Below are 25280 nucleotides of genomic sequence, written 5' to 3'. Positions count from 1 at the left end.
TTATTTTTGGGACAGAGAGAGACAGAGCATGAACGGGGGAGGGGCAGAGAGAGGGAAACACAGAATCAGAAACAGGCTCCAGGCTCTGAGCCATCAGCCCAGAGCCTGACGCGGGGCTTGAACTCACGGACCGCGAGATCGTGACCTGGCTGAAGTCGGACGCTTAACCGACTGCGCCACCCAGGCACCCCTGTGGGAATGTTTTTAAACTAGAAGTTGAATTTATTTAACAGCTATAGGGCTGTTCGTGTTGTCTATTTCTTCAGAGAAGCTGGATAACTTGTTTCCAGTAATCTGTTTTATTTAAGCCCATAAACCTGGTCATAATAACCCCTTATCTGAAAAATTGAGCAGAAAGGATTGAACACACAGCTCCCCCACCACCAGTCTTCCGTATCAGAGTGGTATCTTTGTTACAAGTGATTAGCCTACATCATTATCACCCAAAGTCCATGGTTTACATTAAGGTTCACTCTTGGTTTTGTGTATTTTACAGGTTTTGACTAATGTATAATGACTTGTATCCACCATTATAGTATCACACCTAATAGTTTTACTGCCCTAAAAATCCTCTGTGCTCTGTCTGTTCATCTCTCCCTCCCCTGACTCATGGCAACCACAGATCTTTTACTGTCTCCATGGTTTTGCCTTTTCCAGAATGTCATATAGTTGAAATCATACAATATGTAGCTTTTTCAGATTAGTTTCTTTCACTGAGTCATATACATTTAAGTTTCCTCCAGGCCTTTTTGTGGCTTGATAATTTCATTTTAGTGCCAAAGAACATTGTTTGGACGGACCACAGTTTATCCACTCACCTACCGAAGGACATCTTGACAGCCTCCTTGTTTTGTTGGCAATTAGGTCTAAAGCTGCTATAAAATCACATGCAGGTTGTTGTATGGATGTAAGCTTCAACTCCGTTAGATAAATATCAAGAAGCTCGATGGCTGGATTGTATGGTAGGGGTATGTTTGGTTTTGTAAGAAACTGCCAAAATGACTTCAGAAGTGGCTATACCATTCCCACCAGCAATGAATGACAGTTCCTCATCCTTTTGAACATCCATAGAATCTCTAGTGAGGTTGCCACTCTCATTCCTGATGTGGATAATTCATGTCTTTTGTTGTTGGTTTGTGATTAGAGCGTTATCAGTTGTATTGATACTTTTTTAAAATTGAAGTTGACACACAATGTTATGTTAGTTGCAGGTATATAACATAGTGACCCAGACAAGCCTCTGCATCATACTGTGCTCCCCACGTGTACCTCCGATCTGTCGCCATACAATGCTGTTACAATACCACTGACTACATTCCCTGTACTGCGCCTATCATCCTCGTGATTCATTCATTCCATAACTGAAAGCCTGTACTTCCCACACCCGATCACCCATTTTACCCATCGCCCCACCTCCCTCCTCTCTGGCAACCACCAGTTCTACGTTTTGTTTTGTTTTGATGGGTCTGTTTCTGCTTTGTTTATTCATTTTTAGATTCCACATAAAGGTGAAATCATATGGTATTTCTTTCTCTGAAAGTTCACTTAGAGAGTTCACTTATTTAGTTCACTTAGCATAATACCCTCTAGGACCATCCACGTTGTGACAAATGGAAAGACCTCATTCTTTCTTATGACTGATACTCCATTGTATATACATAGTACACCACATCTTTACCTTCATCTACTGGTGGACACGTGGGCTGCTCCCAAATCTTGGCTATTATAGATACTACTGCAATAAATACAAGGGAGAATATTATCTGTCTGAATTCAGTTTGGTTTTTTTTTGACCCCCCACAGGGTAAATATCTCCTAGTGGAATTACTAAGTCATATGGTATTTCTAATTTTAATATTTTGAGGAACCTCCATACTGTTTTCCAGCGTCTGCACCAGTTTGCATTGTCACCAAGTGTACAGGGGTCGTTTCTCTCCTTTTTCATCCTCCCCAACACTTATTTCTTGTCTGATTTTAGCCACTCTTGACAGGGAAAAGGTGATACCTCATTGTATTTTGATTTTCATTTCCCTGATGATGAGTGATGTTGAGCACCTTTTCATGTCTGTTGGCCATCTGTATGTTTTTGAAAGAATATCAGTTCAGGGCAGTATCTGCCTTTTTTTTTTTTTTTTTTTTTTTTGTATTCCCTACACCCAACGTGGGGCTCAAACTCATGATCCTGAGATCAAGAGTCACATGATTTTCCAACTGAGCCAGCCAGGCACCCATCTCTGCCCATTTTATTCAGATTACTGTGTGTGTGTGTGCTCAGTTATATATATTTTCAGTATTTTGGTTATTACATATTTGGGCATACTTTGGATATTAACTCCTTGTCAGATATATCATTTGCAGGTATCTTCTGCCTTTCAGTAGGTTTATCGGTTTCCTTCGCTGTGCAGAAACTTTTTAATTTGGTGTAGTCCCAGTTGTTTATTTTGGTTTGGTTTCTCTTGACTCAGGAGACATCTGTAAATATGTTGCTAGGGTTGATGTCCAAGAGATTACTGCCTGGGTTTTCTTCTAGGAGTTTTATGGCTTTAGGTCTCCCACTTAGGTCTTTAATCCATTTTGAGTTGATTTTTATATATGGTATAAGGAAGTGTTTCATTCTTTCTCACATGGCTGTCCAGTTTTCCCAGTAGCATTTATTTGAAGAGACCATCTTCTCCCCATTGTATATTGTCTTTGCTGTATATTAATTGACCATAGAAGCCTGGGTTTATTTATGGGCTCTTTTATTCTCTTCTGTTGATCTCTATGTCCTTTTTGTGCCACAACTACACTGTTTTGATAACTATGGCTTTGCAGTGTATCTTGAAATCTGGGATTGTGATACCTTCAGCGTTGTTCTTCCTCAAAATTGCTTTAGCTATTTGGAGTCTTTTGTGCCTCCATACAAATTTTAGTATTTGTTTTAGTTCTGTGAAAAGTGCTAGTATTTTGCTAAGGATTGCAATGAATCTGTAAATTGCTTTGAGTAGTATGGACGTTTTAACAACATTCTAATCCATGAGCATGGAGTATCTTTCCATTTGTTTCATTTCAATGATGTTCATAATCCGGCTTTTTTCCCCCATTTTTTTCTATTACATTCATTTCTGTTCTGACATTTTTCTTCTATTTCTTTGCTCCTCTAATTTCCTTTTCTTTTTTTATTTTCCTAAAGTGGAAGATTAAGTCATTGAATTTACACCTTTATACTTTGCACAAGTTGAATTTGTATTCATTTATTGAGACTTAATATCCCAGAACATGACCTATCTTGGTAGATATTTCATGTGTACTTGAAAAGAAGGCATATTCTGTCTGGTCTTCATGTTCCCTGTTAATTATATCCAGTTGGTGGACAGTATCTTCAAGGTTTCTATATCCTACTGATTCTTTCTGTCTACTTATTTCATCAATTATTGGGGGTGTGTTGAAATCTTAATAGTTGGAATTATATCTCTCCTGGCAGTTATATCCGTTTCTGTGGCATGTACTTTGAAGTTCTGTTATTATTATCATCCCCTCTTAACGAATTGACCCCTTTATTACTATGAAATGACTCTATGCCTAGTAATGTGCTTTGCTCCAAAACCTGCTTCGTGTAATATTAATACAGCTACGTCAGATGTCTTTCAATTAGTGTCCCACATGCATATACTTGACATTTGTGTCTTCATATTTAAAATGAGTTTCTTGTGGGCAGCGTACAGTTTAATCTGCCATCTTGCTGCTTTCCGTATGTACCATCTGGTCTTTGAAGTTGAATGACAAAAGATAAAATATAGAAACAGGATATATTATTCTCCAACATGTTTCCAATATGGTGCTTTGTTTAAGATTTTTAAAAAAGACCGAGAAAGTACCCTATAAGACTGTGTCTCCTCTAAAATGTAATTTTGGTGGGGGCGCCTGGGTGGCGCAGTCGGTTAAGCGTCCGACTTCAGCCAGGTCACGATCTCGCGGTCCGTGAGTTCGAGCCCCGCGTCAGGCTCTGGGCTGATGGCTCAGAGCCTGGAGCCTGTTTCCGGTTCTGTGTCTCCCTCTCTCTCTGCCCCTCCCCCGTTCATGCTCTGTCTCTCTCTGTCCCCAAAATAAATAAACGTTGAAAAAAAATTAAAAAAAAATAAATAAATAAAAATAAAATGTAATTTTGGTGAAAAACCCCTCCCTTTATAGGTGGACATCTACAGTATGCAAAGATGCTTTCTAAATTTGTATTTTTTTCATCATGGTAAGTGTGCTCTGTAATCCTCACCACCTATTTCAGCCACGCCCCACTCACCTCCCCTCTGGTAACCACCAGTGTGTTCTCTGTATTAAGAGTGCTTTGGGATGCCTGGGTGGCTCAGTAGGTTGAACGTCCAGCTCTTGATTTCAGCTCAGGTCACGATCCCACGGTTGTGGGATTGAGCCCTGCATCGGGCTCTGGGCTAAGTGTGGGATCTGCTTAAGATTCTCTCTCTCCTTCTGCCCCTCTACCTCAACTTGCACTCTCTCTAAAGTAAAATTTTTAATTAAAAAAGTGTTTCTTCATTTGTTTTTTTCCTTTGCTCATTTGTTTCTTACATTCCACGTGAATGAGATCTATGGTATTTGTCTTTCTCTGACCAATTTCACTTAGCATTGTATTCTCTAGCTCCATCCATGTTGTTGCAAATGGCAAGATTTCATTCTTTTTGATGTCTGAATATTCCATTTTACGTATACGTGTCTGTATGTATATGTATGTGTACATGTAGGCATATACACACATCTTCATGTATCAGTGGACACCTGGGCTTTCATAATTTGGCTATTGTGAATAATGCTGCAATAAACTTAGGGATGTGTGTGTCCCTTCAAATTAGTGCTTTTTGTATTTTGGGGTAAATACCTAGTGCGATTACCGGGCCATTAGGTAGTTCTATGTTTAATTTTCTGAGGACCCTCCGTACTGTTTTCCACAGTGGCTGCACCAACTTGCATTCCCACCAACAGCGCACGAGTGCTTTACCCACACCCTGGCCAACACTTGTTTCTTATGTTTTTGGATTAGCCATTCTGTCAGGTGTGAGGTGACATCTCACTGTGGTTTTGGTTTGCATTTCTCCGATGAGTGATGTTGAGCATCTTTTCATGTGTCTGTTGGACATTTGGATGTCTTCTTTAGAAAAATGTCTGTTCATGCCTTCTCATTTCTAATTCGATTGTTTTATGGATGTTGAGTTGTATCATTTTGGAGACTGACCCTTTATTGGATAGGACATTTGTAAATATCTTCTCCATTCAGTAGGTTGCCTTTTGTTTCTTTTGCTATGCTGAAGACTTTTATTTTGATGTAGTCTCAATATTTTTGCCTCAGGAAACCTATCAAGAAGAATATTGCTACGGCCACTGTCAGAGAAATTACTGTCTGTGGTCTCTTCAAGGATTTTTATAGTCTCAATTCTCACAATTAGGTCTTTAATCCATTTTGACTTATTTGTGTGTGGTGTAAGAGAGTGGTCCACTTTCATTGTTTTGCCTGTAGCTGTCCAGTTTTCCCAACACCACTTGTGAAAGAGACTCTTTATTCCTCCTTTGTCAAAGATTGACCATATAATTGTAGATTGGTTTCTTTTTTTTTTTATTCTGTTCCACTGATCTGTGTCTCTTTTTATGCCAGTACCGTACCATTTTAATTACTTGCACTTCGTATAGAACTTGAAATCTGGAATTGTGGTATCTTTTTGTTTTTCTTTTTCAAGATGCTTTGGCTATTTGAAGTCTTTTGTGGATCCGTACAAATTTTAGGATTGTTTGTTCTAGCTCTGCGAAAAATGCTGTTGGTATTTTGATAGGGATTGTGTTCAATTTGTAGATTGCTTTATGTAGTATAGACATTTAGTCATCTTGAATTTCTTTCAGTGTTTTGTAGTTTTCAGAGTGCAAGTCTTTCACCTCTTTCGTTATGTTTATTTCTAGATGTCTTTTGGGGGCGGTGCAATTGTAAATGGGATTTCTTAATTTCTTTCCATTTCATTATTAGTGTATAGGAATGCAACCAATTTTTGTAGTTTGCTTTTGTATCTGTGACTTTACTGACTTCACTTAACAGTTCTAGTAGTTTTATGGTGGAGTCTTTTGGGTTTTCTACGTAGAGTGTCATATCATCTGTAAACAGTTTTACTTACCAATCTGGATGCCTTTTATTTATGTTGTCTAATTACTGTGGCTAGGATTTCCAGTACTACAGGGAATAAAAGTGGTCAAGAGTGGACATCCTTGTCTTGATACTGGCTGTGGGTTTTTCCACATATGTCTTTATTACACTGATGCATGTTCCCTCTAGACCTACTCTGCACAGGGTTTTTATCACGAAAGGATGTTTTACTTTGGTGCTTTTTCTGCATCTATTGAACATATGGTTTTAATCCTCTTATTGATGTGATGTATCACACTGATGGTTTTGCGAATATCGAACCCTCCTTGCATCCTGGGAATAAATCCCACTTGATCATGGTGTAGGATTTTTTAATGTATCATTGGATTTGGTTGAGGAATTTTGCATCCATGTTGATCAGAGATCTTGGCCTACAGTTCTCTCTTTTGTGGTGTCTTTATCTGATTTTGGTATCAGCATGATAACTTCATAGAATGAATAGGATGGTTTTCCTTCCTCTATTTCTTGGAATAATTTGAGAAGAATAGGTATTTACTCTTTAAATGTTTGTTTTATAGGATTTACCTGTGAAGCCATCTGATCCTAAACTTTTGTTTCTTCGGCATTTTTTGATTACTGATTCAATTTCATGGAGGCTACATAATAATGAACGGGGTCAACCAAGAAATCAAAAAAAATCAAAAATTACATGCAGACAAATGAACATGAAAACACAACAGTCCAAAATCTTTGAGATACAGCCAAAGCTTAGAGGGAAGTTATACCAATACAGGCCTATCTCAAGAAGCAAGAAAAATCTCAACCTCAACGTACACCTAAAGAAGCCAGAAAAAGAATAAAAAAAACCCCAAACCCAGCAAAAGGGAGGGAATAAGATTAGAGCAGAAATAAAACAAACAGCTCAGTGAAACCATGAGCTGGTTCTTCAAGATCAATAAAATTGATAAACCTCTAGCCAGATTCATAAAAAGAGGACCCAAATAAAGAAATTTACTAATGAAAGAGGAGAAACCACCACCAACGCCACAGAAATACAAACAACGGTAACATTATGAGAACCTACAGGCCAATAAATTAGACAACTCAGAAGAAATGGATAAAGGCAGGAATAGAAATTTTGAGCAGACCAGTTACCAGCAAAGAAATTGAATCAGTAATCTAAATTTGTATTTCTAATTAAGATGTATCTTATGGGATCCTGACCTCTATATCCAACTGCCTATTTAACGACTCTTCCTGGATGATTCATAGGCAGCTTTAATGGAAACTATCCAAATTCACAGACATTCAACGTCAAATTCACAGAGTTCAAGCTAAGGGATGGGGCCACTCCTGGGGTCAGGGCTGCGACCTTGCTTACTGGTTCATCAGCTGAACCAGCTATCCTGCTCACCGTGTGACACGTACACAGCACCACACGGACCAGAGACCCCAACCCAAGAAGAGCAGACAAGTCCCAGGTAAATCATCAAAAGAACCCTTTATTTTAAATGTAGATAGTACCATAGTTCATCAAAATAATTTATAACAGTTAACTGCCTCTTAAATATATAATCTTATAAACGAGGCCTTCTGAAGTTAAAAGCAATGTGGATTCAGTCTGTTTAAAATTATTTTAAGACATGATAATAGGAGTAAAAAAAAAAATCTGTTTCCTATGAAGTCCTTCTAAAAAAGGAAATCATGACAAGTTCCTGATCAGACAAACGCCATTCCATTATTCAAGGGATTAAAAAGAAGCATAAATAAAAGTCTGACATTTCTGTTCAATTTCCTGGGTTTGTCTTTCTGTACATACCTGACCCTTTATAGAGTTAAAATTGTATTCTAGTTTCTCACCGTAAGCAAGAAATTCCGTAGCAGCTCAGAAATGATGTTAATGTCTTGGTAAAACATACTTCCTCACTCCCTTGATGACCACTCTGGGCTCCAGTCTCTAGTGTATCTGCTGTCTCACCTTCTCAAAAATGGTTCTACTTAACTGGGAAATCAGTTCAGGGATTTTTCTTGTACCAGCAACTTCTCAAGCCTCTCGCCTTACAGAGGAGGCCGACGCTGATGGATTACCGTATTCCGGCACAGCAGCCACTTTAACCTTCCAAACGCCACCACTGTGAAGAGGAGCCGTCACAGATCGCCATGGCGACGTAGCCTTTGTGACTCAGTGGGTCGACTGCTCTCAGACACTGTCCAACCGACACCTGGTACAGCCGGTTACTCCTCTGAAAACAAGGCAGCAAGAACACATCACCAGTTAGCTGCTTTACCCGAAGAGACGTACTGCCTGCCAGAACGGGGCAAAGTCCCACAGATCCAGAAGCGAGGTGAAACATTCACGATCGTTTACTTACGCAGGGGACACCCCATCTGTCGCGCTCCCTCCCTCAGCCCCTTCTGTCTCCTCGCACCCCCCCACCCTCACTAAGCCACCTCCTCACCCCAAAGGTCCACTGCTGGGACCCTCCCGACCCGTGGCACTTCATGAGTCGGGGTGGGTCTGACGAGCGAGTTTCTGACACATCCAGGCAAAGGAGATTATTTAAAACCAACTCGTGCTCTTCGTTATAAATCCAGACCTAAAGAAGAAAATAAAAGATCACAACTCCAAGGTCTGCTTTGGATTTTCAAATTCAGCCCGCACAACAGGTCACGCGTATGTGGAAGGATGGCGTTGTCCCGTGCGGTCTCCTAAAGCAGGGAAAGACCAGTGAACCCGGGTCACGTGGAGGCAGCGTCAGCGCAGCTATCTGAAAATGGAATGTGCGAACGGACCCAGGAGAAGGAAGTTCAATCCCAGGAAGAAACAGTGGTTCCGTTTTGTTAACTGGCCAAATTAACTGAAGACGGCAGACCTTTTCCAATTCTAGGATTTCACAGTTAACACGGCACCCTTCCTTCCTGGACGGCATGAGCACAGGAGGAGCCCCGCGAGCCCGCAGCGTGGCCTCCTGCGGACGGAGACAGGCCTCTACTGGGCTGTGCCCGCGCGCAGGAGCCGGTCCATCTCGTTGCCCTGTGGAAAAGGGCACTCTGATCCCAAACCATGATGCCATTTGGACTGAGGTGACGATTTCACCTGAGGGCCCGGAAGCAGGGTTTCCTTCAGATGTGCAGATCCTTCAGGATCGTCTTCTTTACGGTCTCTCATGTTCTTTTCAGGAACAAAGGCCTAAAGACTGGCTGAACTGGGTAAGTGCGATGAGTGAGGTATTCTCCAACCTGCACCGTCACTAAGTCCAAAAGGAATATATTTTCTTCTCTGAATAGTTGTACTCAATTAGTGTTCCTACCTCTAAGCCCAAAATGTGTGCTCTCTATTAACAGGAAGCATTCTATAAGTGCAGCTTTCTGCAACGATGCTGATGTTTTATAATCTGTGCTGTCCAACATGGGAGCCACATGTGGCTGGTGTGACCTAATTTTATTTCATTTTAATTAAAGAGCTACATGTGGCTCCTGGATACAGTATTAGTACAAACCTGTGCGATCAAAATATAGTACGTTTTCTGGAACAAATCTGTGATGTCATCCTGCTGTGACCTAACCCCCCGAGGCATCACCGTAATTAAAGACTTCAGTGTCCACAACCCTGATGCCTCTCATACCCACACACAGCATAAAACCCCTTTTAAATCCCGTTTTCCGGTGTGTACGACATCTTGGGAGAGTGTACGTGAGCTCTCCTAGAAACGAAAGGTCTTGCGTGAACTTTCAAAGGGCACATGCTATCTAAAAAGCCCGGTATCCTTTTGGTCTTGAGTGACGCCATCCCTGCCACTCAAGTGGACAAGAAAGTCACTTCCCTGTGACCCATCTTGAGTGCGGCAGTCTTGAGACTGACTCTAAGACTACATTAGCCTGTTATCAGATCCAAAACAGCTCGAAATGACCGTTCCAAACTGACATAAGTCTTCTGCTTATTTTTAGGTCCACTTCAATACCACTGAAAGGTGCACAAACAGATTATGCGAATGACACAAAGATACTCTGTTGTGGTTTCCCTGAGGCACTACTAAAACGCAGGGAGATTGGATTTCAGAGACAACACTACAGACCCATCCACCGCAGAGCTAATGTCCTCGCGCTGCCTCGGCCCCTTCTGACCTTCACACACTTCTGTTTATCCTGTGTAACTGCAACGTACGAATAACGTTCCCGACGGTGACCGAGGTTAGGAAAAATGTACAAAGGAGACAAAAATAGTTACATTACGTGATCTCTAAAGTCATTCCCAACTCCAACCATCTCATTTAAGAAAAGTCAGATTAAAATCTTCATGTCCACCCCTCCCTCCTCAGGCGTGACCTCGGGCAAGTGCCCTTCTGGGAAGGACACCTTCCAAGGACTGGCTGAGCCCAGAGCCATCGCTCACCTGACCGGGGTCACTGTAGTCACACGCTTTAAGCACCACCAGGCCTCCTTTCTGACTCGGGCGGCCCTGGGCCACCAGACACTTGTTGGTCTGGAGGTGATAGAGCTGTAAAAGGAGAGATCGCTCTTGTCAGAAGATGCCTTAGATGCTAGATAAGGAGGTTTTAGATGAAATGCGAATCGATTACTCCAAAGGTATGAATTTCAAAGGTCCTAAGAAAATAAGCATTTTTGTATTCCTTAATTCTAGCTTCAGTACATAAGGGTGTCACGGTAGACTTTAAGGTTAAAGGCAGTTTTAACAGTATATGCAGGCAATGCCAAGTAGAAATTCTAAAAATATAGGTTTACTAATCTATTCTAGGGGAGGAAGGAAATTAAAACCTCTCTGCCCTCAAGAACCTTCAAATGAAATCAAGGAAAGAAGACTAAAGGTACCGACCAGACAGCATGTAACTGAGTAAAATATACAGGCTAAACTGGAGGGAGACACAGATCGGGAACAGCACAGGGGAGACCCAGAAAAGCAGCAAAGAGTATGCAGTTTGGGTAAAGGGCTACAACTACATGGGCATACGCTGTACGTGTTTTTACTTTAAAAACAAAAGGTGGTTTTGTTTTCATAAAGAGGACAAGGGGAAAGCTCTAGGCTTACTTTAGCCACTGAGGAACAGTCGGCATCACAAAAGATCCTGACAAGTGCCTCCTTCTGAACACAAAAGAAGAGAAAACTGTGCAACAGAGTAGCTACACTTTCAGAAAGCAGATTCTAAGAAATGATTCAGGAAAAAGGTATGACTTTACGGCTAGACCCCTAAACCTTAAAAGTGATGTAAAACTGTGAAGAAATTCCTTAAGAAATAAAAGAGAACGGGGGCGCCTGGGTGGCTCAGTCAGTTAAGCATCTGACTTCGGCTCAGGTCGTGATCTCACAGTTCGTGAGTTCAAGCCCCGCGTCGGGCTCTGTGCTAACAGCTCGGAGCCTGGAGCCCGCTTCGGATTCTGGGTCTCCCTCTCTCCCTCTCTGGCCCTTCCCTGCTTGCGGTCTCTCTCTCTCTCAAAAAAGGGAGGAAGGAAAAAGAACTTCAAAAGAAATGTGGCCGCTCATGGGTGTTCCTGCGCAGCACGTGGGTCCTTACACACTGGGTGTGAACTGGAGGGACGCGCCCCATCTCTCACTTGCTCTCCTGAGTCAGTTCCCGAGCTGCGGCCACATTGACGTCCGCCCTCTCGGCAGCTAGCCTATCACTTTGAGAATCGTGTGCTCCTGAATGCTGGCAGGTGAAGGGTGTTAATGGTAACAGTGAAGACAGGAACATTCCTAAGGTCTCACTCCGAGCGGAGGAAGCTCCCACAGAAAGAATGCGATGGAAGCAAGCTAACGTCTATCACTAAAATGATACTTGCAGTCTAAAATGTCATTTGTCTTATCATACAACTTTGAATAAAACACTGATAAGATTACTTCCTTACCCTTCCACGCTGAAGGACTTTGGGACGTTTTGGCCCTCTGTTGATAAAAATGGGTTGTTGGGGTTTGGCATTGGGCCCAGATATCTGCATCTCTGGGTAAATATTATCCAAATACCATTTAAATGATTTACAGCCCAACTTCCTCCTCAGTTCAACACGCTCACTGATGTTTCCGTAACTTTTGGTCCTCAGGTCAGGTCTTAAGGAAAAATACTGCTCCTGAATTTTAAAAAGAAAAACGAAAAATACGGGAATGGCCTTTTTGTTTAAAATTAAGTAGTATCAATTGTACCTGAGTCTTAAAGAGCCGAAGTTATTTTTCACGCTGGTGTTTTCCTCACGTTGCCAGAAGATGTCAACATGAAGTTATCGATTAGGTCCGTCGTTGATGGTAAGACATTTTAAACTCTAGGAAACGTCCGAACCTCAGAATTGGCAACACATGTAAAAATGTGATCCCAGAATCAAGGAAGCTGCACGTGAGGGGGCAGTTCTCCGACTCTGTCAGGACTATGATCTTAACGATTACCAAAGACTCTGGGGAGGTTCGTGTGAGTTACATCTGCTCGTGTTTACCAGGAGAGACGTGAAAACATTTGTCAACTCTTTAAAAATAACTCCTTACCTATGAACATAAACATGCTTTGAACAAGAAATTTAGTGAGAACAGTAACACTGCTTTACAGTTTTGCAAATCTTTTTAATGTCTGGCTAGAAAGAAGTCAGCTGAATTCTCAATTCTCCATTCAACCTGTTATTATATGTTGTCTGGTTAAATACATTTTTAAAAATAGGAGCGTGTGAAAACATATAGTTTGAGAGGGAAGGAGTATTTTAATGGCATTTTCAGAGAATTCTGGCTGCTATTTTCTGATATTACACCAGAACTCTAGCCCTTCACATTCCACATCGTAGCTAACCTTTAAGTTGTATCATTGAGCTTTCCTACTGTTGGGTTCAAATCTGCTGTCTTGCCCTGTGACTGGATCTTTTACCCATCCAAGTTCTGCTTCCGCCGGGTTGTGAAGTTCTTTCAAATAATGCCAAATTTCAGTATTCAGAATTATGTTCATAAATATCCTAATCTCCTCAGAAAAGCGTGTAAGTACGGGAAGCGAGTAAGCTCATGGGGTGGATACAAGTTTCCCAAAACTGTAATTTTTCACCTGAAAGCTTGAATTTCATCATTGGCAACAAATGCTGTCTGTCAAAGTGAGAAGGGCAGTTGGTTCATCTTTGAGACTGTCTGCCAAATAGCCAAACAGAAATAACCATGGTTTGTGAGGCACTCTTTTCTCCATTTATGTAAAAGTGATCAGTCCAGCTCACAACTCGAGCAGCTGCACACGTTTTTCCTTTTGCCACAAGCACGGTGCTCCGGCGTGCAGCGAAAAGTACTCTCTGTCCGCCGCGTCTCGGCACTCCGAGCTTGCCAAGATTCAGCGGAATTTTTTGCACCACTCCACCGTTCCCGCACCATCGGCGCAACGCCGACACGGTGAAAGGGGCAAGTCCTGTATTAATCTGACTGTGAAAACAGCTTCGGCCCAGCATCCTCCTGGGAGGGCAGCCGGGATCTAGGTGGGTCTGAGGGCCGCCAGGAGACAGTATGACTCCAAGCTGGTGACCGCGGAGAAGGAGCTCAGAGTCTAGAAGAGGGACAAGGGAGGAGACACGCGGTGTGATAGAGGCGTGACCAGGAGCCTGCACTTCCGGTCCCAAGCGGCGATCTGCTTGGTTCTCATTACCCCCACAGCACGTACCTCCATACCCCAAATGCACAGTGTCGTCACTGTGCATTCCCTCCTTCGTCACTGACTCCCCCAAACCTAACACGGAGCCTGGTATGGAGCAGATGCTCAAACGCCTGTTTACAAACAACTGTACGCAAGTATGCACAGCAGCACTTTTCACAACTCATGAAAGGATAAAACGTGGTGTCTTCGGCCAGGGAGTATTATTGGATTACAAAGAATGAAGTACCGACACATGGCGCGGTATGGATGAACCGGAAAACACCCCGCTGAATAGGATGGTCACAAAAGGCCATGTCCTGTAGGGTTCCATTTGTAGGAAGTGTCCAGAACAGGCACATCCAGAGAGTCGGGGGGTAGATTAGTGGTTGTCTAGGGCTGTGGGAGATTAGGGGGTGATAAAATGGTCTGTGAATTATTCCTCAGTAAATCCGTGACCAAGGAAATAATCATCACAGGGTGTGCACAGCGGAAGAGAAAGTGGGAGGTACGATCGTGCATGTGCAGAGTCGAACGGGGAAGTGGCAGGACCGGCACACGAACCCCAAGGGGCAAAGAGAAGGAGTCCCAGGAGAGGAACGAAGACACTGAAGAGAACCCTTCTTCCGGTGTCGGCCGAATCTCCTTTTACAGGGTGGTCACTTGGAAAATTAAAAGAAGAGTGACAACAGCAAACGAGAGAGAAAAGAAATGTAGGGAGAGAAGGCCCCGTGGCTGTCCCAACAGAAATGCGCCGGAGTGAAAAGGCAGGTAACCAGAGCCGCCCGCAGCCGCCCAGCCGCCCCCTCCGACCGAACAACGTAACCTCACCTTGTATTCATCCAACCAGACGTGTGCCAGCCGCAAGGAGTTGTGGGTCATGGTGTCCTGGCCTTCAGGAGAGCCATACGGTCGCCTTTTTCGGAAAATGTGTCCGACTCTAGAGCACGGGATGATGAAGAGTTTACCTCCACACATCCAGATCTGGTCGGGGCAAAACATGTATTAATAGTTGCCTGCAACTGCTATGAAATCACTGTATGCATTTTCATGAAATTATCAGATAGGTGTTCATGCAACTTTGCAAGACGTCTTACAGAACTGTCAAAGAGTACCTTGAAAAACGTGTCTTTATGATTAAGAAGAAACTAAATTCTAAAATGATGTAATATTCTTTTATTACCGTGTGTCTAAAATCACACTTACCATATACTTTGCTGTTTTAACAGATCAAGGAACTTGATCCTCAGGACTTAGGGAGAGAATGCTTATTGGCGGGTCGCCTACTTTAAGTTTACTGGTACTTTAATAACATGTATATACACACAAATAATGAAAGATACAGAATAACTCCAGGTTAAGATTAAAAAGATCTTAGTTCTGGTCTAAATTTTGCCCTTGATTATCTGGGTATTTTAGTTTTTGCGGGACTCCATTAGTTTATCTCCAAAGTAAGAAGACTGAATTAATGATATGTTATTCCTTTCACCTTGAAAATTCTAAAGATTTTGTAGGAAAAACTGCCTTTTAAAAACATTCTGGTCAATACGCTGCAGAAAGACGCACGCACACGCACTATCTGGATGGGGATCCTGCCGTGGGGACTGGGCTGGGGACATCTGCAAGTTCGGAAGTCTGCGTGCTCGCCCTTGCCCTCGTTCTGTCCTTTGCAAAGACTGCCTGACCCCACCTCCTCCAGTTCCCTGAGCCCCAGACCCCAACCATACCATCATCTCTCCAACTTTAGCAGCTGGAGAGGAGGACTGATTATGAAAAATGAATTCCTTCCTCAGGTTGCAGGTAGTTGTATGTATGAGGCCTCCCACTAGCTACTTCTGAAAGTGGAATGCAGAGCTATTAGTACTTTTCCTGGGAGATCTGGGGTGAACCAGGATGGTCTTAGCCAATCAGGGAAATCCGATCACGCTAAACATATATATATATATATATATATTAGGGTAGTAAATAAGGTTAGCAAATAAGATTAATAAACTGGCAACAAAACTCTAGATTAAATGCACATTTAGACATCTGAAATCATACCCATTCATCACAGCCTTCCCTTCTGAATTCTTATAAAATAAGGCTGCTTAAAAGCTTTCCACACCTTGAGTGGATATTCTCCAGATCACAGATTACGATAATGTAGCATTCATTAAGGACAATTTGTTAACAAAGGTAATCAAAGAGAATTTACAGAAAATATGGGATTGTAGATGAAAATTATATTCTACTGCAGAGTTAATAACTAGACATGAAAAAATTACCCGAAATGATATTTCTAAATTTTCTCCTCCCCAGATATCCATGCCACTGTCATACTGTCCAAGTTCATTGAAATAGTGTCTGTTCATGGCAAACAATCCTCCAGCCATTGTCGGTGACCTAGAAAAGGAAATAATTTCTGTACCAATTCTACAGACTCAATTAACTACTGTCTTTGTCTTAAAAAATTCAGTGTGCCTTTGGAACATCACTAACAAAAACAAGATGAACTATTATGAAGTGTTTTACCTAACATCAGGGAATGAGCTGGGCCACATAACTGAATTTTCTAGATTGCCAATGATATATACTACATATCTGGCAAATGAAGGCTGCTTTTCTAGGCAACAAAAGTACTTTTTAAATTATAACCACTGTTATTAGAAATACACCTGAAATGAATTCATTCCTTCTGACAGGCTCACAGAGCCACCGGGATAAAAACCGGACTCCAGGGCCTGCCGGGGGAGACCAGACAAACTCTGATCAAATGGCTTAGGCCAGTAGCTCTCAAATAGGACGATTTGTCCCCAGACATTTCATTAATGTCCGGAGACATTTTTAGCTGTCACAATGGGACGTGTTTGTGTGTGTCAGGGGCGGATTTCTACTGGCATCCGATGGGCTGAAACCAGGTATGCTGCCAGAGTTCCTAAAACGCACAACAGAGCACCCATCACACGGAAGTCTCTGGCCCAAAATGTCAATACTGTCAGGACTGAGAAACTGAATGAGAGAATCTGAAGGAGGCTGGCCCTCAGAGAGACTCCTGCCCGCTTTCCAGCTGCGTCACTTCCGGTAACGGAGTTAAGGTGATGGTGGATTCTAGCATCCCAAGCTGCCTGCCAGAAGTGAAGCAAAATCTCTCTGCAGGGGGAAAACCATCCCAGGTAGGAATGTATTTCCATAATTTTTCATGACTAGGTCTGTCACCAAACAAAAATAAGCAACCAAACAAACCACCAGGCAATCAGGAAGATTAATCACATCAAAGAAAAACAAGAGAAACAATCTACATCAGAGACAGATGTTCAGGGTTTTTTTTCTCTTTTAAAGTTTTTTTTAATGTTTATTTTTGAGACAGAGAGGACAGAACATAAAGGGGGAGGGTCAGAGAGACAGGGAGACACAGAATCCGAAGCAGGCTCCAGGTTCTGAGCTGTCAGCACAGAGCCTGACATGAGGCTCGAACCCACAAACCGTGAGATCATGACCTGAGCTGAAGTTGGACGCTCAACCGACTGAGCCACCCAGGCGCCCCTGTGTAGGGGTTTCGAATAATGTGATTCTCAGGCAGAGACTTTAAAATAACTGCTCAATACATCCAAGGGTAAAAGAATGCAGAATTTGGCAGGTGGATAGACACAGTCAAAAAAGAAACCAAACTTAGGCATATCTGAAAACGCTTCTGACCAAGAGAAGAAATTCCTCTGTCACTAAGACTTTGTCACTAAGACTGCCGCTGGCTTCTCACCACAAACAGCGGAGGCCACACGTTCTTGAGTAACCCCTTCAAAGTCCTAAAACAATCTATCCACCGACCTAGAACTCGGCACCCCATACAGTTACACCTCCAAGTACCGGTAGAATGAACACATTCTTACAAAAAGACAGGAGTAATCACTAGAAGGTCTGACCAAAGAAAGTACATTTAAAATGAAAATAATCCCAGGTGGGAGTTTGCAGATGGAGACAGAATAAAGAGTAACATAAAAAGGGAAATACATGGGCAAACCTAAATGAATAATGGTCACATAAAAAACATCTTATACAGTTAAAATACACACACACACACACACACACACACACACACACTCTTCAACAATATAACCTGAGGGGTATAAACTGGAGAATGAATATTCTGAGATCCTGCATTGTTTGAAATACCAATTTATGTCACACTTTGATAAATCCAGGATGTATGGTATCCTCTCTGGGGTAGTCACTAAAAGAACGGTATGTAAGAATGTATAACATCTAATAACAGGGTGGCAGCTGGGAACAGAATAATAAAAAATCCAAACTCAAGACCAAAAGAAAGAGAACAGGAAAAAAAAAAAAAAAAAAACAGATAGAATGCAAATAGTAGCATTGTAATCATAAACACAAAATACAAGTAATATTGAATGCAAGCAACTAAATTAAAGGAAGTTTTTCATGCTGGTTCAACAACAAATCATAATATGGAAAAGCAACTACATGCTGCTTACAAGGGACACATCTAAATATAAGACCCCAGAAAGACTGACAATAAAAGGGAAGTTACACAATGTAAATATTAATCAAAACAAAGCTACAACAGTCATATTAATGTCACACTATAATGCAAAAGTTTTACTATTCTGAAAGTCTGGAACAAATGGGTTTCATTTACCAGAAGATTTAATAATTCTAAATGTTCATACATCCATTAAGACAGGCTCAAAATATATGAAGAAAACATATAAAGAACTACAAGGAGAAATAAATACACAATTGTAGTGGGAAACTTTAATATGCCATATATTTTTTTTTTCAGTTTACTCATTTATTTTGAGAGAGACAAAGAGCACAAGCAGGAGAAGGGCAGAGAGAGAGACACGGAGAGAAAATCTCAAGTAGGCTCCACACTGTCAGCACAGAGCCCCATGTGGGGCTCAAACTCATGACCTGAGCTGAAATCAAGAGTTGGATGCTTAACCAACTGAGCTACCCAGGCGCCCCATAATATACCACATTTAATAACCGATATAACGTGTAAATTAAAAAATAAAAGTATAACAACCCTCATCACAGTGGGCACTGTGTAATGTACAGGACTGTTGAATTACTAAGCGGTGCACCTGAAACTAATATAATACTGTATGTCAGCTACACTTCCATAAATTTTTTTAAACAAAGTATGGGATATTTGAATAATACAATAAACTTGACCAAACTAATACAGAATCCCATTTTTAACAACCAGAGAAAACATTTTCCAGGCACACAAGAAACATTTACAAAATTTACTCATGCATGTAACCATAAAGCAAATCTCATCAACTTTCAAAGAATTAAAATACAGAATATTTTTTGACCACGGTGTAATTAAGCCAGGAATATACAATTACAAAACCCACATATGTCTGGAAAATAATAAATGTAGTGCTAAATAACCTATGGGGCAGAGAAGACCTCACGATGAAAATATTTTAAAGTGAATGATAAAAAATGATATGTCCTAATTTGCCAAACCTGTAAGAAAGTTTATCATCTTAAATACATGTATTAGAAAAGGAAAAGGGATGACAATTTTAAATCTAAACATCCAACCTAAGCAGTTTGCAACCCTGGTATCATAAAAGTGCAACAGCTCACGTTAGAAAGGGGAAGAAACTGGGGGAAAGTGGCACAAGGAGAAAGGGTCCTGATGTCCTCGCTGCACAAGGAGGAGTGTCAGGTGATGCTCTCAAAGTGAGCAAGTGACAGCTTTCTCCAAGCAATACAGTAACAAAAACCACACTCCCCAGCCGGGCGACAGAGAAGGCACTGAGCGTAAATGAGCGGAATCTTCGCTTTTCCCACAGAAAAGGATCTAAGTCAGTCTGACAGTGAAGACAGGAGTACGTTCATCCATCGTCTAGAGTTAAAGAAGCAAGAAACAGAAGACCCAAAATAGAAATAGTTACAGGAACTGGCCTCTGGGGAGAAGGACCGGGAAGAGAGAGGAAAGGGTCGTCAGCCACTCTTCATTCTAAGTGTACTATTTTGTTACTGAATACACGTCTTTGATGAGAAGTATTTAAAAAAGGGGGGGATGCACCTGGGTGGCTCAGTCGGTGAAGCGTCCGACTTGGGCTCAGGTCATGATCTCATGGTTCGTGAGTTCGAGCCCCGCGTCGGGCTCTGTGCTGGCAGCTCAGAGCCTGCACCCTGCTTGGGATTCTGTGTCTCCCTCTCTCTCTGTCCCTCCCCCGCTCATACTCTGTCTCTCTCTATATCATAATTAAATAAACATTAAAAAAATCTTTTTTAAAGTATTAAAAAAAAAAACGATGAAAACCAATGCTGATAAAGAGGATGAAACAGGCAAAAACTGGCAAGTGCACCAACACTGAGGACACACGGCAGCCGGGGCTCCGTCGTCTCGCTCTGCGCAAGCTTCACCTTCTCCCAAAGAACAGCACGGACAGTTCGGAAGGACAGGACAAGGCGGAGGGACCACTACCGTGTGCCTCCGACCACAGGACGTGAGGTTGCAGAGACCGGAAACACTGAGGGACGTCCCCACACGCAGCCCTGCTCCTGACAGAGGGGAGGGTGGGTCGCACCTACCCCTGGTCTCACTGAAATCAGCAAGATGTGGACCAGATTGTCATGCAAAGCCTGAGGGACAAGACGACCACACTCTGCCACAAGACCGCACCAGGCCCCTGTTTATTTTTGATAGAGAGAGAGGCAGAGCATGAGCAGGGGAAGGGCAGAGAGAGAGAGAGCGAGGGAGACGCAGAATCTGAAACAGGCTCCAGGCTCCGAGCTGTCAGCACAGAGCCCGACGCGGGGCTCGAACCCACAGACCGCGAGATCACGACCTGAGCCGAAGTCGGATGCTCAACCGACTGAGCCACCCACGAGCCCCCACACAGGAATTTTTTTCAAGCAATGTTGAGCAAAAGAAGCAAGACAAAATGAGTCCAATGGCTTCATTTTATATGAAGTCCCTGAACAGGCAAATCACTACACTGTACTGTTCAGGGGCGCACACAGACGTGGTGAAAGTAAAGGAAAGCGAGGAAATGATTACCAGGGACCAGGTCAGGTGATGACCCATCTAGGGGCGGGGGCTGTGGACCGGAACAGGAGTCCAGAGGGCAGCCGGCTGCTGTCTGTGGACCCGGGTGACAGCACAGGTGTTCAGATCCCAGCCATTCATTAAGTCGTGTGCACAGTACGCCTATTTGCGTGTGTACTTCTTACCTACGCCATTTTTCCACAGGAAGAAAACCCAAACCGTAGGTCCAAAGACATTAAAAAGCAGAAACCCAGACAAACCTCTAAAGTCTACACGAGAAATTTATAACAGAAAACAAGGAATAACATATAAGCAGATGTGTAATACTGAGAATATGAAGGGGAACTGGAAACAATTCACACGCCGCGACCTGCGACAGTGCAGCAGGAATCCACCCTAAAGATCCTAATTACAGAAACGGCTTCTACGGCTAACGCTCTTCCCAGCGCCACACACACACGAGCAGAGACCCGAAGGCAAGTAGATGACACAGGGAACTGCGATAATCAACGTGCAAACGGGGCGCGCCGCTCGAGTGTGCCACACGGTTACGCCCAGGACTGCCGATCCTACTGGTCTGCCTTGCTAGGTTGGAAACCCTAAGCCACCCATCTTCCCTTAGCAGCGGGCGCGACGTATGAAATTCGGGAAGCACTCGAGTTTGTAATGCTTCTGCTCCCTGCAAAGAAGGGATTACCTGTAAAATATTTTTTCCTCTTTGGAAGAAGCACCGATAGGAGTTTTCGAATCTGCAGAAGGAGTCTCACCTGATGGGTGCGGTGGCTCCTTCCGGTCCCCCGAGCTCAGAAAGGGGCACGAGGTCCCACTTGAAGTGCAGCCCCCAGTTGAACCCTCCGCGCACGATGGGGGACGAGCTGTAGGCGAGCGTGTCCGCACTGATGATGTCAATGACGGGGCACACGACGGTCCGCGGGTCCTCCCGGATGGCGGCCAGCAGGGGCTGCAGCCACAGCACGTTCACCTCGCAGTGGCTGTCCAGGAACACCAGGACCTCTCCTGAGGAGGCAAACAACAGGCGGCTGCTTGGAGCGTGCGACGTGCAATACAGCCGGCCGCCCTCCAGCCCCACGGCTACACCCGTCCTCTGCTGCAGGCGGGGGGAGGAGCTGGTCGCGAGCCGGGCCTGAAGCCACTGCTGTGAGTGTGGAACGCGTGCAAACACACTCACTCTCCTCGGTAATGAGATTCCAAGTCTCACGGGACCAATTCTGTTCTCCGGACAGAAAGGTAAGGCGTGTGGTGCAAGGACAGTGGCCCTTTGTGTGTGGATGCTTTTATTACAATTACTGTAATCAAACTACCTCTAAACGTAGGGTACATTTCCTTGCCTCAGTCAACGGAGGACAGAGAACATATTTTCACTGGTGACTCGGAAACGTGACTGCAATTATCAGTGACTGCCACGACAGTGACACGGGCTCCCTTCTCCCTTGAGGTCACCACTCAGCTGCCACATTCTCATTCCTGTTTGTTTCCCGTCTTTCCAATTCCCCAACCTTGTTGGCTGAAGTGGCCCTCATGAGCCGATGGGGTAGCCTTTCTTCTAGTTAGTAAAATAAAAACCATAAAGATTTTTATCCTGCATTTTTAACTTGATGCAAGAGGCATACAGGGAACATAGGAGATGTCGCTATGAGGGAATGCCCCCCCGCCCCCTAAGTTCCAGAATTCTCAAATTACCTTCATGGTTTTGTTTGTTTGTGTTTTGGCCTTATCCATGCAACTACCCTCAATATTATATATATAACATCTTAAAACTGATTCATTTAACTTAAATAAATTAATTTTAACGGGAAAATTTTATCAAGATCACTAACCTTACAGAGGTAACCCCCCCACACACACAAAAATATAATGGAACCGATGCAGTGTAACTGAGGACTAACCAGATCTATTTTCTGCTGAAGACTAAACTTAACACCTGTTCTTTCTTTTTAAAAGGGGAGATTAGTATATGCTAGAAAGGTTTTAAAGATATATCAGTAAAATGGAGGCTTTATCTTTGATGGAATCAGAAGGACTGAGAGGGAATTTTGAAGAAGGTACCTTTAGAGTTTTGTAAGTTACTTTTTATTTATTTTTATTCTTTAAAGATTTTATTCTTGGGGCGCCTGGGTGGCGCAGTCGGTTAAGCGTCCGACTTCAGCCAGGTCACGATCTCGCGGTCCGGGAGTTCGAGCCCCGCGTCGGGCTCTGGGCTGATGGCTCGGAGCCTGGAGCCTGTTTCCGATTCTGTGTCTCCCTCTCTCTCTGCCCCTCCCCCGTTCATGCTCTGTCTCTCTCTGTCTCAAAAATAAATAGAACGTTGAAAAAAAAAAAAAAAATTAAAAGATTTTATTCTTAAGTAATCTCCATACCCAATGAGGAGTTCGAACTTACAACCCCAGAGATCAAGAGTTGTATGCTCTACTGACTGAGCCAGCCAGGTGCCCCTGTAAGTCAGTTTTTAATATTATAGCCCATTTCTCCAAGGAAAACCATGATGCCCTATCACCAGCGGTATGTATTCGTAGTAAGGAAGCACTGGCACGATTCAAACCAAACAGTCTGGGTACACGTAGTTTAAATGTTGTATTAAAAAAAATACAGAAGCTCAGTTACAGTTTTTCTTGGACTCTTCTCTATGGAAGTTAAACAACACCCAAACCTACGTGAGGAGCAGAGCAGTAATTCACCGTAGGGGCCCCCAAGAAAACAGATCGGCTTGGACTCCAGAGCCCCCCTCCGTGGCGTCTGCGTCTGGGGACAGCAGGGGTTGGCGTTACGAAGAGGCCCTTCCCAAAGCGAACGAGCTTCGTCTCTCCTGACAGTGTCCATTTAAGATACTCACTTTTCAACCGATCTCCGCAGAATGAGGCTCCAAGGACAAAGCCCTTGTCGCTCAACACCCACCGAGAAGAGTGGCAGGAAGCTGTACCTGTAGCATGGGCCGCTCCGATCATCCTTCCTCGAATCAGTCCCTCACGCTTTGTGTTTCTTATTACTTTAATTTTTCCAGGGAGGTATTTTTGGACATACTCTTCTAGTTCTCCTTTCAGATCATCTGAAAATAAAGAGCCCGTAGTAAAACCACATGAGACATGTACAAAGACAGTTTTTTATAGCTACTCTAAAATTGCACCTGGCACTTGCAACAACAGATTATCAAGTAAATATTACAGAATCTTCTGCTGCTTTATTTTAAAAAAGCATGGCAGCTTATCTCCTGAGGAAGAGAAAGGAAAACATGAAGGATAAGAATGGAAACACTAGTCAGAACAGTTACCTTGTAGACTTACTTGTATTTCCACAGCAACTAACACAATGCTTTGCATAAAGAAGGTCTGAAATGAGTACCTGGAGTGAATCAATTTTCAGCTGACTACACATAAATCAGGTTTAAAACAAAACCAAAAAATGAGATACAAATTTCTTTTGTTTGAACGTAATTTATTAGCTATTATTCCACTTCAGAATAGTCGACACAACTTCTACTGCCCCTACCAAAAATTATATAACAATAAACATGTCCTTTTACTAATTTAGCACCTTCCAAGTGCACTAAATAATTTTTATACATTCTAGCTCATTCACCTTTCAATTTCATAACTTCAAAGATCATCTAAGAAGTAATTCTTTCCATTGTTAGTAGATAAACCATTGTAAGTTAGCACGAATTTTTGCTTTTAGATAAAATAGCTACAAACTGAAAAACCACAAATTTAAACACAATATCGACACCATCAATTCTCCAATTGAGTATTTAGCCAACATCCTATTTGGTCCAGACTCACGTTCTTGCTTTTTTATTTTTTTTATTATTATTTTTTTTAATTTTTTTTTTCAACGTTTATTTATTTTTGGGACAGAGAGAGACAGAGCATGAACGGGGGAGGGGCGGAGAGAGAGGGAGACACAGAATCGGAAACAGGCTCCAGGCTCCGAGCCATCAGCCCAGAGCCCGACGCGGGGCTCGAACTCACGGACCGCGAGATCGTGACCTGGCTGAAGTCGGACGCTTAACCGACTGCGCCACCCAGGCGCCCCACGTTCTTGCTTTTTTAATCATTCATTTTAAGTTTTGTTTTCTATTAACCTTCCTAAATTTTCTCCTGTGCTATTTGAATATTTTTACCAAGGTTTAAGTAGTTTGCTCCCATTGGGCTCAGTGTACCTTTCCTCACTTTGTATATTTAACTGGTAGACCAATTCTGCTGTTGGTAAGAGGTGCTTAATAAACACTGGAGTAATGAAAAATATGTAACTGGCATACAATTTATTAATATACCTCTGCAGCTTGCCGTAATGAACAGAAGGTTTGGAGCTACGTGGACTAGAGGTTTAATTTCAACTCTACCACGTAACGGCTATGGGACCTTGACCAAATTACTTAACATTTCCTCCTCTATAAAACGAGGACATAGCCTCTCTCAAGGTAGCTGAGAGCCGAATGAGTAGCGTAAATAAAAAGCCTTCCATCCTGGGGTGCCTGGGGGGGCTCAGTCGGTTAAGCGTGGACTCTTGATTTGGCCTCAGGTCGTGATCTCAC

At 42.8% G+C, this 25280-nt stretch overlaps 1 protein-coding gene across 5 annotated transcripts in view; it reads right to left on the bottom strand.

The window, feature by feature from the left end:
- Positions 1-7597: 7597 nt before the first annotated feature.
- GALNT11 (polypeptide N-acetylgalactosaminyltransferase 11) overlaps positions 7598-25280 on the bottom strand; it is a 42465-nt gene continuing 24782 nt past the window's right edge. For 2 of the 5 annotated variants that reach the window (XM_047844107.1, XM_047844115.1), the window contains exons 5-12: positions 23670-23795; positions 21499-21748; positions 15981-16098; positions 14545-14697; positions 11981-12199; positions 10509-10613; positions 8575-8712; positions 7598-8358 (exon numbers count right to left, since the gene is read on the bottom strand). In XM_047844107.1, coding sequence (XP_047700063.1) covers positions 8227-8358; positions 8575-8712; positions 10509-10613; positions 11981-12199; positions 14545-14697; positions 15981-16098; positions 21499-21748; positions 23670-23795 — 1241 coding nt within the window. In that variant the 3' untranslated portion in view covers positions 7598-8226. Of the gene's footprint in view, positions 8359-8574; positions 8713-10508; positions 10614-11980; positions 13630-14544; positions 14698-15980; positions 16099-21498; positions 21749-23669; positions 23796-25280 lie in introns of those variants that run through there. The other 3 variants (XM_047844123.1, XM_047844140.1, XM_047844130.1) reach the window with 3 other exon arrangements.

The sequence above is a fragment of the Prionailurus viverrinus genome, chromosome A2 (assembly GCF_022837055.1).
Source record: "Prionailurus viverrinus isolate Anna chromosome A2, UM_Priviv_1.0, whole genome shotgun sequence".
Lineage (NCBI taxonomy): Eukaryota > Metazoa > Chordata > Mammalia > Carnivora > Felidae > Prionailurus > Prionailurus viverrinus.
Note: the sequence above shows the minus strand (reverse complement) of the source record. Positions and strands in the feature narration are given on the sequence as shown.